This window comes from Nelumbo nucifera, chromosome 6, assembly GCF_055504915.1.
Source record: "Nelumbo nucifera cultivar China Antique chromosome 6, China Antique-T2T, whole genome shotgun sequence".
Classification (NCBI taxonomy): domain Eukaryota; kingdom Viridiplantae; phylum Streptophyta; class Magnoliopsida; order Proteales; family Nelumbonaceae; genus Nelumbo; species Nelumbo nucifera.
The window spans coordinates 911,847-924,412 of NC_142654.1; the positions used below are offsets into that span (position 1 = coordinate 911,847).

Genomic DNA, 12,566 nt, shown 5'->3' on the forward strand with positions numbered 1-12,566 from the left:
ATTTCAAAAACTTATTTCATCTTCTTGAGGAAGAAGATAATGAACAGTGTATTAGTTTTGAGAAGGGCATTTGGATGGTTGGTAAAGAAAATTAGATGACACCTAGACGGCATTTGTGTCTTTTCACATGCTACTTAACGGTGGATTAACGACATGTACTGGGTTGTCGCATTTTGAAAGTTTAGGTACTGGATTGTCGTGTTTTAAAGTTTGGGGACCAAATTGGCACTAGACCCAAAGTACAGGGTACTAATCGGGAAATTTTCCATCCCTTTAAATCTCTCTTGGGTTTTCTGAAAAGGCCTTCAACTTTGACCTGTCCTTAAACCTTTCTACTTTCGGGGACAAAGAGATTTATAGGCCTTTTTTTTTTTCTTTTGAAGGGCTACACAACAGGGAGGTAGCCCATCCCCCAACCGAGATCCCAAGTCTCCGCTACGACCAACAGGAGACCTTACCAACCAGTTGGTAAGTGGACAAAGACGTCAAATATCTATTATGCCCATACTAATTCTTCTTATCAAGTTAGTAGATTTTTCATAATTCCAACTTTACCCTTAAATTGTTAATACGAGTAAATATATTATTATATTTTAGTATTTCAATTTTTCGACATAAATAAACCCATTTGGGGGTAAAGAGAGGATTAAGGATATTTTATTTATTTTTTTAAAGATTTATTAAGGGTATTTTTATGTTAAAGGTTTAAGGATATTTCAGTTATTAAACATTTGATGATTTTGCATAAGGGCAAAACTGGTATAATAATATGTTTACCATGACATCAGCAGTTTTTATTGGATTTCTAACAGTAAAATAACAGAAAGGGTGTATAAATCCCTTTATCCCCAAAGGTCCGGGGAGGTATAAGGGCATGTCAAAGTTGAGGGGTGGTTTAAGACCTTTTTAGAAAACCCAAGGGAAATTTAAGGGATTTACCCTTAGTTCTTTTTAACTTTTTTGAATTAATGATTGATTAATACAGTATAAATCATACCATTTAATTGAATCATTACGCAATTAAAAAGTTAATATAAATATAATCATATATTTAAATTTAAACCTTATATTTATTTATTTTGAAATTTACATTATTTGCATGCATGATACATGAAATTTTGTTTATTTTGCTTTGAGAGTATCTCTTTTTTTAAGTAGGCCCTTGAAAGTATCTTTGTAAGTACATGTAGTTTACCATCACTGGGATTACAATGAGGATGCCAAAGAAAAAATCATATGGAGGAATCCTGGCTTGGATACCCCTACAATGGTACAAAAACACTCGATCAAAATGATGGGAAGCTCATACATCTGCAATGAGCATAGAGGGCCATCCAAGACTTACGATGAGCATAGAACACCTCTTGGGAGACTGTGATGAGTAATGAGTATCGCTTGAGACTTGCGATGGACATAAAATGACACCACTAGTCTATGACAAACCCAATACACTACTAGCGCCTTGCGATGGACACGAAATGACAGCCCATGCTGAAATGAATGGTGGATAGACCCCAAGGTCGGCAACACCCGCCTATGGGAGATAGGCATTCCTTCTGATTATAGCAAGCTATGATGTGGCATCTCGTAGGCGATTGAGCAAACACCCTAGGGTTTCTTTGGTTCCCTTCTCTCTTCACAACTATCCTTTTGGACATTCGGAGGCTTGACCAAGCTATTGTGAACATGGAGTCTATGGTACCTACAATCTTCATTCACTAAGCTTTTTGTTGAAAACTACAAAAAATGCATATATTTTGTATACAAGCTTTTAATAAGAAATTATCCGAGAAGGCTAATTTCTATACAGTTATTAAGGCCCAAAAGTATGGCATTATTTTCTAGAAACCTTAAAAAATGAAGGAGCATCATATTCTTTTGGTTTATTTTTTCCTTTAAGCTTGAGATGTGTTAATATTATTTAGGCAACACGAGAGTTTGAGTTTATGGTGTTAAGTTATTTCCATAGGATGCATTTTCAGAACGGGCGTTTGTTTTGCCTACACTGTTAATTTGTGTTAAACAACTGAATGAAAATACCTTACCTTTCAATTACAGAACGCTGGTATCCATTTTATGCCTAGCAAGTGCAAGAGAAAGCTTAAACTTAGATGCAGATTCTTGCTTAAACCAAGATGCATATTAAGATTTGATACTGTCTCATAAGAAAATTAATATCAATAAATGGGTTGCTATTCTTTACTTTCATGTTATGAGGCTTTAATTGGTAGAGCGCTTGAGGGTAGTTATTTTTAAAATAAACTAGTAAATGTGTATGTGCTTTACACGTGAGAATTCTAGGTCGTGATAATGATAGTAATGGTACATCCAAAATTTATTACAAAATTCATGTATTTTTTATTTTTTATTTTTACTATTAATCAGATACATATTGCAAAATCCAAATCTGATTATGTAGCATTTCATATTGGGTTGCAAAGTTTTGGGTATCATTGATAGTCTACCTACATGGTGGTCTTCTATTTGTAATGTTTTATCTTCTTAGTGTCTTTTTGTTCATTTATAAAAAAAAATGTAAGATTTAAAGAGAGGGAATTGAATAAGGTGAAAATTATAGTTCAAACTACATTTTAAACCTCACAATTAAATAGGGATTAAATTCGAAAAATGGGTATTTTAGTCAAAAGAAAGCTCTACAATCTTATTCAAATTTTTAATAGTAGTGTAAATATGGAGTTACAGATGTATTCAATTTTTTCTATAATTTTTTTTTATTTCTATGTGTGTAAAAATAATACTATTATATACACTTATTTTTTGTTTAATATGATAAATATATGATATTGTACATGTGCCCAAATGTTTTTTTTGTAAAACTTATGTATTTTTTTTCATTTTTGTGTTTTTGATATTTTATTAATTTTTATTATTTAATTATGACATTAAAGGTTGACAAATTTGACCCAAAAGTTGAACTATTAATATCTACTAAAAAGGAAAATGATTTTATTTTTGGTTAGTTTTAGATTATGTATTTCATTTTCATCATCAATAAAATCAATTCTTGTTTATTACACTTTTTTTTTTAATTTGATCAATAAAAATATCATAAATGTGTCTATTTTTTATACTTTTGTAGTTTTCTATATTTATTTCTATTTAAAAATTTTATTATCTAACTATGACTTCATGGATTGCCCAATTTGATTCAGATGGTTGAATTGCTTAGTCATTACTTGGGTAAAGAATGGTTTTGTTTTTGAGTAAATTTTAAAATATATGGATTTATATTGTTAAAAGTATTGGGCATAGATCTAATTAGTGAAAAAAATAACTTAAAATATAGAATTTAATAAGAGAGAATGTGGGTTAATACCTTAAATATAAGAATTAATGAGAAGGGATTAAATGAGGTGAAAAGCATTAATTGAAATTATATTTTCAACATTCATAATTAGGGATGGACTAAATAACAAATATGGTCATTTTAGTCAAGAAAAGTTCAACACCCTCATTCGTACTTTTTATAATAGTATAGATTATCAAAACTATAAGAAGTCAAAATAAAAACTCTCTCACGGCTTAATTGTTTTTAATAAAATTCATTATTATTCTCTTTCTTTCTCTCTCATTAAATCCCTCATTTCCTTTTAAGTTTTCTAATGCTTTTTCTTTTTTTACAAAAATCTCTCTAACTCTCTTAACCCCTTTTGGTCTCTCTGATGAGATACGGGTATAAAATTAATGGATTGGGCTAGTTTAAGAGTGCTAAACCAAGGCCAACCATAAAATGGATCCTAGATATGACCCAAAGTAATGTTAAAAGACAAAACCCTAGCTAGACATAGTTGAAATTCTTTAAATTTGGCAACTCAATTTGCAGCCTAAATATAAGGGTTTTAACTTGGACCCAAGCTCAACTCGGCCTGGACTTGATTTTGGGTTTATAGCTTTTATGTGTAAAAAACATTAAGTGTATGTATGTGTGTGCGTGTGTATAGGCAGGCTAGGCTTGAAGTATTGAGCCCAGACCTGACCCTAAAATTTGTAAGCTGGATATGAGTTTGGGCCCAGACTGTGCTGAAAATGATTATCACCCCTACCCTAAATTCAAACCTAACCAAATTTCTACTTAACACCAATGATTTTAAAAACCAAACTGAAAATAGAACAGATTTGACCACCGGTTCCTAGGTCAAACAGTCTGGAACCTCAAACAAACAGTTATATAGTCTAAACCCATACCCAAAGCCATGACCGGTTCTTAGGTCAAATAGTCCGACCATCTGGTCCAATCCTGTTTTCGAAACCATGTAGCACCACCTAGGTAAATTAAAATATTATTCAATCTAGGCTTTTTAGGCCCAGGCTGGATCGATCACCCCTACCCTAATTTTCTATACTGAAGACATTATTCAACCTCTTCCAATTAGGGGGGTCAGGGGTGCTCGCCAATTGACACCTATTTTTGTTTTCATAAAGAAAAACCGTAACACCCCAAGCGCCAAGGTTTACGGATGGATGGTTTGATTTACCATTTGTTGAGGCTGCCGTAAATTCATTATAGCAGCAAATGAAGTATTTATGATCAAGAATTTAATATGAAAAGTCGGAGAAAAGGGAAAGCTAAACAAACTAATAATATGAACACAGAAACGGAAACATAAAGCCGATCTGGTAAATTCATATGTACATATATGTATCATATTTTATGTTTAATTTATATTTTTTATTTATAAAAAGTGCTAAATTTTGAGATTTGAGATAAAAAAAAGTTTTTCTTTTTGAAAAATAATAGCAGAACAAGGTGTTGGGATTCATAGGTTGAAAAAAATCCAAAATTGATATGAAGATCACCCAGTGGCCCAATCGAGGCAAAGTTTTGGCCTCCAGATATCAATGGAATGGGTGACTCATTATTATGTAAATACTTACTCGAAATCTCGCTTATCAGATTTCTTGTGGAATATACCATTTTTTCTAAAAAATTGGTCATGATATATCTGATTCATGCATAATATCATGAAAAATGGATATAAATTTGTAACTGCTACTTAGTATCAGCAATAAGTCCAAAAAAGTATCTAAAAGGGTGAAATTTATATATTTGCACCCTGTCGAAGTAAGAAACCATGGTATATATGTTTGCAACAGATTCCATTTTGAGTATGTATGGCTCAAATAGTTCAACTGTCAAGATTAATGAAAAATTGAAATTAGACTCCATACACAATGGAGGTATCTAGAGATGTAAATCAGGTTGTGCTTCCCTCCCCTAGGATAATTTGGGGGATTGGCCCAAATCCGCGTGAGCTTGTATCGTGTTGTGCCATGGGTTTGGGTCGGGCAGGCCGTAGGCTGTGCCATGGGCTTGGACTATCCTAGGTGGGGCTATGGGTCAAGCCTTGGGCTTAGACTGAACCGGGCCAGAAAGGCCTAGACTTTTTTTTTTACATTTTGATATTTTTATTTTTTTTTGCTAAGTAAAACTAAAATACTTAGCTTTTCTTTTGGGAACAAATTGAAAAAATAAAAAATATCTAACAAAGAAATGAAAAAAACACTAACCAAAATACAAAATAGACAACAAATTGGAAGAACAAGAATTTTATTTTATTTAAAATATAAAAAATACAAATTGAAAATAAAAAGTTACATTGTTCAAAAAATAACAAATAATTTAAATAAAATTGAAAAAATTACTCCATCTCCTTGACTTTTCATCAGGTGTAGTTGTGTCATTGTCATGCCCTCCTTTGTTTTATAACTTATTCTCAACATCCAATAAATCTTTAAAGTAGATGTCTTTTTCTTATTTCTCATGGAAGAACAAATGTCTGTCCAAGTGGCCAATACCACCTTTGCTACTAGCGCTAAAATCAATCTTATATTTTTGGCAAATGACTCTTTTCCCCTTCCCCTCAACCTTTTTATTTTAAATATTTTTCAAATCAAACTAGTGAACTTAATGTTGGGGAATTGGTTTTGGGAGGAGGAACTGACCATTTTTTTAGTTTTAAAAATAAAAAATTAATTTAGTTTCACTTATTTGAATAACCGGTACCGGTTTAGAATCTCAGCTTGATTTTAACGATTGAAATCTCAAAGCCTCCTAAATTTCCAAATGTATGACAGTATGAGATTGTATGAAATAACTAAGAGTATGAGAATTGTTGAATTGGTGTAATGAGAATTGCTCAAATACCTTAAAAGCTATCCATGTTGTAGTTGTTGGAAGGGTACTTTAGTTATTATAAATTCTTTATCACTTTACCTAAATGCCCCCAAAGTCCCAAATATCTGTTATATGGGATATATCTCTTGGAGGAGAATTATTGTCTTTTTCTTTTTCCCAAAGCCAAAATACATAAATACCTCTTTAATCCCTTATAGGCTTATAACTGTTGATTGAGGGGTATTTTCGTAAAAGGATCCGCTTGTCGTGTCACATGTTGGATTGTGCTGGCAACGTGTACTGGCCCGTGGACCTAAAACCCATACTATTGTACCATCGTGGCAGGCCGGTCCAAAATTCTACTGGGCGGTGCCGAGTCGCGGGTGTCACAACCCAATTTACACTTCTAGTTGTAGAGATAACCCATCCCCAAACCCATAACCCCTCAAATGTCCCCGAGAAACCAGAAAAGAGCTCCCTTCAAAAATCAATAACCTAAAAAAAATAGAACTTACAAAACCCTAGAAAGGGAAAAATGGAGGAATCGAAGAAGAACAAGAAGAGGAAGAGATTAGATGTGAAGATGGAGATTTTTCATCAACATCCAGACAAGATCCCTCCTTTGGTAGGTTATTTCCCTTCTGGTTTCAACCCAAAGAGGTCAGAAGAGGAAGATTCTACTAAGGTCAGGGTTTACAGCAACAAGAACAGGCCAAATCGATTGCAGCTCGTCGTAAGCCCGAATAGTTCGAAGGTTGAGTTTGTGGGTACGAGTTATTCGAGTGAAGCTGCTGCCGCCCAGGTCTGTACCTATGCTCTTGGGGTTCTTGATAAAGAAACTCAAACGCTGAAGATTGTTCCAATTGCCTCCAATAAGGTAACCCTTCTTTCAGCTTTTTATATCCCAACCCAATAAGTATTCTTTAATATATTCTTTGGGGGTTTTGATGGGTTTTATTTGTTTATTTATTTTGGTAGAAATGGGTTTTCGCTTTTGTGGGTTATTCTTTGTGAATTTTTGATGGGTTTTTATCATTAGTTTTTAAAATTTTAGCGTTAAAATACGTCTGAATTATTGATTTTTTCTTTTTCTTCTTTTTTTTTTATTTGAAATGGTTCAGTAATAAGTCATCTCTTCTTTCACTTACATATTTGAATGCAACAAGCGTTTTTCTTCTGAAGGTTACTTTATCTGGGTTTTATGGGTCAACATTTTGTTTTTAAATGCATTTAATTTTTTTTTTTCTGATTAGTTTCTAAGTGGTCTTATGCTCGTCTTTTCTATGTTATTTATTGTTTATATTTCTTAAATTATTTTACTTCAACCGCACCTGCATTATTGATTGAATTATGTTGGCGCGGGCATGATTAAATTGCTGATATTGCGAGAAAGAACGTGTCTGTTGATTTTCTGTTTAAAAAAAAGCTATCTGTTGGTTGTATTGTGCTCATAAGGTTTAACCTTCTACAGATTCTTCTTGTTAAAGAATTGGTATAAGGACATAACATAGTTTAGTTGTGCATGTAAGTAGATATAAATGTATCTACAGCTCCACTCTCCTGTATATACTGAAAGGATCTTGGTCTCATATTCGTTTAGTTCTGAAGAATTCTCAACATGAACCTTGGTTTTTTTTTTTCCTTTCTTTATTATTTCTTTTGAAGGGCTACACAACTGGGGTAGCCCATACCCCCAACCCAGGTGAAAGCGGGATTCCATCCCAAGTCTGTACTACAGCCAGGGAGACCTTACCAACCCGCTGGTTGGCACCTTGCCATGATCCTTGGTTTTCTGGTTAATCATTCTAGTTACACTTTGATCTGAATGTGGTTTCAGATCTTCAGGTTGGAACCAAGGGTTCGAGGGTCAGAAGTTAGTGATAAGGAACCTCGTGGAGAGTTACAGGAAGAAGATCTTACAGCAGAACAGAAAGCAGATAAGATAAGGGACTTGACCAATCTCTATGGAACAAAGAAATCAATAAGCCGGGTATGTCTCTATTTTCCTTTCAAATTCCTCGAGATAAACTCCTTTCAGGCTAATGGATGAAGTCCGATTAAGAGTAGAGCTTTGAGGGCATATATTAAATATGATAGATAGGGCTGGCATCTCTGGTCACTACTGTCTATGCAGCAGAATCCATTATCCTGGCAAAGGCTGCAATTAGTTCAAGGTTGTTGAGACTTCAGATCAAATCAAGGGCTGGGATTCACATGGATCAACTGCATAGGTAGTTGCGACTAGCAACCATGGAGTTGTTGGATCCATGATGCTATCTTTCTTTCTAGATTTACCCTTTATTGATTGTTTAAGAGTTGCCACTTGAATAGGTTTTACTTTACATGTAAACATTCAATGCAAACATTTGTATTTTTGCATTTTGTCTTGCAATGTATATTGCAGTATGCATGGTTATAAAGTATTCCTGATATTTTATTTTAAATGCCAGATATTTTAAGTTGCACCTTAGTGTTTGTTTTATAATGGCTGAATCCATGTTGAGTTGATTGCTATACTCCAAAATATTTTATTACATAAAATTTATCCTCTAAAAGACAAAGCAATAACTCATACTTAAGCTGTTGTCAAACAGGCCCCTAGTTAGCATTTCTTGTTTCATGAAATTCTGTTTTGCATATAAAGTACTACTATGTGTTGTTTTGACTTGATGGTTTTCTTTTCCTGTATCGAAGAGTATTGGCATGCTTCCTCGTAAAAGTGCCTAGAGAGCTTTGAAAGGATGATTATGGCCATGCCATAAAAGCCTTGAAAACAAGTCCTGACCAGGACTTGGTATTGACATACGGGAAGCAATGACAATACCTGCAGGAGGAAAAAGTGTTATCCATAGATTTGTTGGCTATAATCATCATGTCAACTGTCAAGGCTTTTATTAATCTAGAGGGCCTCTTTAGGTAGATGCTGAACCCCAACCACAGACAGACACGTACTGTGTAGACCCAGAGAAAAGGCGGGTTGCTTATTGGGGTCCTCCACGACTACCAAGTAATTTTTCAGTACCTACTCAATTCAACTCAACCATGCCTTGTCCTAACTATATGGAATTCTTCTTTTTCATATTTCATGTCATGTATTGTTCAGAGAATTTTGATTGACATAAAAACCAATATTAAACATTTCAGGCTAAGAAAATGGAGTCCCTGAAACAAAAAGAAGATCCCATTAGCCAGGATGCTGTGGACAAGAAAATTGAGGGCTTTGTTATAAATAAGGATGCTCTGGAAACTGCTGCTGTGTATACTGCTCGGAATGTTCCACCTCATGATCCTACTGCCACCACCCCAGACAAAGCCTATCCATTGAACAAAATTATTTTCAAAGGAGAGTGGGACTACCTTCTAGATGTTCTGGAACTCCTGCAGAGTGGGGCTACAATTTCATCAGATGCTTATCCAAGTTTTGTTTGCAATCGGATTTATAAACTAGAGGAAATCCAGGTAAATTTTTAATGGGTGAAAGCTACCGCTACAATAAAATTTTATTTTACTGTGTCACTATCATTGTACAGCATAAATTGATGTCATTACATCAAGCCCCAAAGATCCTCATTACTTGATTAACCAATCTTTTAACCAGACTTGCCCCAAAATTGGCATCAACTACATGAATCACATCATTTAGTGAACTATTGGTTCATATTCTTCTTGCCATCTAAATATAGTAGAGTTCATGGTTGATGATCTTATGGATGGAAAATTAAAGCCATTAAATCCAGATGATTCTTGAGCATATCTGAATCCAATCATAGATGATCAGGCTTCGTTGATTATCTTAACTAAATGTCATTTGAGATCTGCATTAGGAAAATCTAATATTGGGTCCTCTCCACTATAAGTTTGCCATATGTGCAGCATGGCCCCGATGGAGGTGAATACTCTATCAATAGTATACCTTTCTAAGATGAAAAAAATGAATGGATAAAACCTTTTTATTTTCTCTTCTTCTTTCTTGCTTGATCTGCTCATGGATGGGTGTTTACCAGAATAACATGCTTTCTATATTCAATCTTTTGCAGGATGAGATGGAAAAGAAGAGGCTTGCTTGCATATTATCATATATTACTCATCTCATAAAGTTCAAGGATCAACGATCTGTTGATGGCGCTTCTTCTGCAAAGTACCATAAATTTCCGCCCATCATACTTCAGAAGTTTTTGACATTGTTTGCAAATTCTGAAACTTACAGGCTAGCAGATGATAAGCAAGATCTTCTCATCAGCTATGTCTTGGTGCTCACTCTCTTTATAGATAAGTTCAGCACTGATATGTCTGATATCGCCAAGGACTTGAGGATGACGCCCGTGTCCTTGAGACTTCATTATCAGAATTTGGGCTGTAAGCTATCACGTGTTGACAAGTTATTAATGGTCACTCTTCCTGTTCCTCTCCAATTCCCGAAGCCAAGGACACAGAGGCGGCGAAGGTAGAAATGCTACTATTTAAGTCCATCCATGGGTCCTATTTATTTGTTTTCAGAAATGATTCTGTGCTCAATACACAGATCAAGAGTCCTATTTATGTCCATCCATGGATCGAGGACGTTCAAACCGAAACCGATTTATATTGGGAATATATTTGGTTGGGAATGGACAAACTGTGAGAGAGTACATGTAGCACTGAAATCGAGGATTTTGGAACTGATTTCTGATATGTTTAAGGTTTGTGTTGAGACTATGTATTCAATTGATATACAATGAGCGTACTCTCAAGATCGGCCAGCATGTGGCATTGGTATCAGCTGATCTACATTGGTGGAATAGGGTCAACAGTATCAAGATGTGTACCGGTTGATACGGACGGATACAAGTTGGATATGGTAGAATTTTTCAACTTGTTCAAGCAAACTTTATAATTTTTGAATTTTGTTTTGTCTTCAGTAAAATGCCTCAATTTTGAATTTTGCATCTTCGTTCCATAAGAGTTTTATCTGCATTAACGCCTTAAATCTTACATTTACAACAGAACAAATTCATTGGAATAAAGAGAGAAAAGATTTTTTGTTGGATTTGATATTGTGATCATTTTCAGTATGTCTAATTATTTTTTGGCGTTTGAAAATTCAAGGAAATAATACTGTTTTTGGTGAAAAACGATATTCATTAAGGCCAGTGAGCTAAATCAAACACTGAAATGAAGCCAGAAGCTCGGTCACTTGTTTGCGTGAAGAAATTGAGCACACATGAAAATGGAACAAACCATCGTTTGAAAGAAAAGACAACATCATATTCATATCAATCGACATTGGTTTTTATCGTTAAGTCCACATAAATTTTAGTACACTTTGTACGGTTGGAATAAGTGGGGGAATAAATCAAAATGCAAGAGGGTTGGGGTGTCAATGGACCGGTTTTGGGTTGGACACTGTCCGAATCGAAAGTGATATGGACGAATTGGATGGTCCTAAAAATGATATGGACGTGGATCGGTCCAAACATGAATAGTCTATTCATAGAATGGACCGAAAGTGGACAAAGCCACTAGTTCGAATGGTCCGTTCAATGTTCATTTTCGTTTGAACCTAGAAGCATCAAGTGTGGAAGCTTTTGAAGGCTAGTGTTCAGTGCCTCTGCGCCTCCATCGCTCCATCCTCAATCTCGCCGGCGGATGACAGTATTTCGTTTGATCACTTGATTTTGTTATTTCACCATGCCTGATGTCATGTGCTCTCTCTCTCTCTCTCCCCTACATTTGAGCCATTGTCACTTGCAGGAAGTATATTTTGTTCCGGTGGAGGAGAAGGCCCCATCCTTGCCGAGAGAGGATTATCCAAAGCCATTAATCTTCCACGATGGACGGGCGGTGGCAAGGCCTACACCATTAAACGTGTCGGCAGTGCTACTTTGGGTACCTATGGGAGTCATTCTAGCCAAATGCATGATTCAGTTAAAAGAGTGATAGATTTATTCAGATTTTTTTCTTTTATTTTCTTTTTTTGTTTTAGAAAGCCAAATGCATGATTCATTGTATAGAAACTCATGATATGAAAAATGGGAGTTTCCAAAGGGAAATGTTTTTTATTTATTTTTTCTTTCTGTTTGTTTAGTTTAGTATGTACTGACAGCTACGTTGAGAGGGGTTTATGGAGATCTATTATCTCCTAGTAAATAGGGATACATATCGTATGATATGCACTGATACATTGTGATATTTTGAACATTTTCCCAACAATATTCACAGTTATCTAATGACCCTGTACATATATTTAACTATTGTTTGGGATTACCAGGTTTTGATCATTTGGGTTAGGCTTTCTATTTCTTTTAGGACAATAAATTAGGTTGGACATGTAATTGGAATACCCACTTCACTGATTGGACCATGAACAATAAATTTGTTTTTTAACATACCTAACAAAAAAATATCATCACTGGTTAGAGTTTAAGTTTTTTTTGCCTAAAATAATTGATTT

At 34.7% G+C, this 12,566-nt stretch overlaps 1 protein-coding gene across 1 annotated transcript; it reads left to right on the forward strand.

Annotated features, from left to right (window-relative positions):
• Positions 1-6,559: 6,559 nt before the first annotated feature.
• Positions 6,560-11,061, forward strand: LOC104609240 (DNA binding / DNA-directed RNA polymerase). Its single transcript, XM_010275492.3, has 4 exons — positions 6,560-7,013; positions 7,974-8,126; positions 9,281-9,595; positions 10,174-11,061. Exons 1-4 carry the CDS (start codon positions 6,672-6,674, stop codon positions 10,582-10,584), a joined length of 1,221 nt encoding a protein of 406 aa, XP_010273794.1. The 5' UTR covers positions 6,560-6,671; the 3' UTR covers positions 10,585-11,061.
• Positions 11,062-12,566: the final 1,505 nt, after the last annotated feature.

What these genes read in the sequence shown, in the direction of transcription:
- LOC104609240 (XM_010275492.3), top strand. Translation starts at nt 6,672, where the DNA reads ATGGAGGAATCGAAGAAGAACAAGAAGAGGAAGAGATTAGATGTGAAG. An exon ending in TTCCAATTGCCTCCAATAAG is followed by an intron (nt 7,014 to 7,973) that starts GTAACCCTTCTT and finishes ATGTGGTTTCAG; the next exon opens with ATCTTCAGGTTGGAACCAAG. An exon ending in CAAAGAAATCAATAAGCCGG is followed by an intron (nt 8,127 to 9,280) that starts GTATGTCTCTAT and finishes TAAACATTTCAG; the next exon opens with GCTAAGAAAATGGAGTCCCT.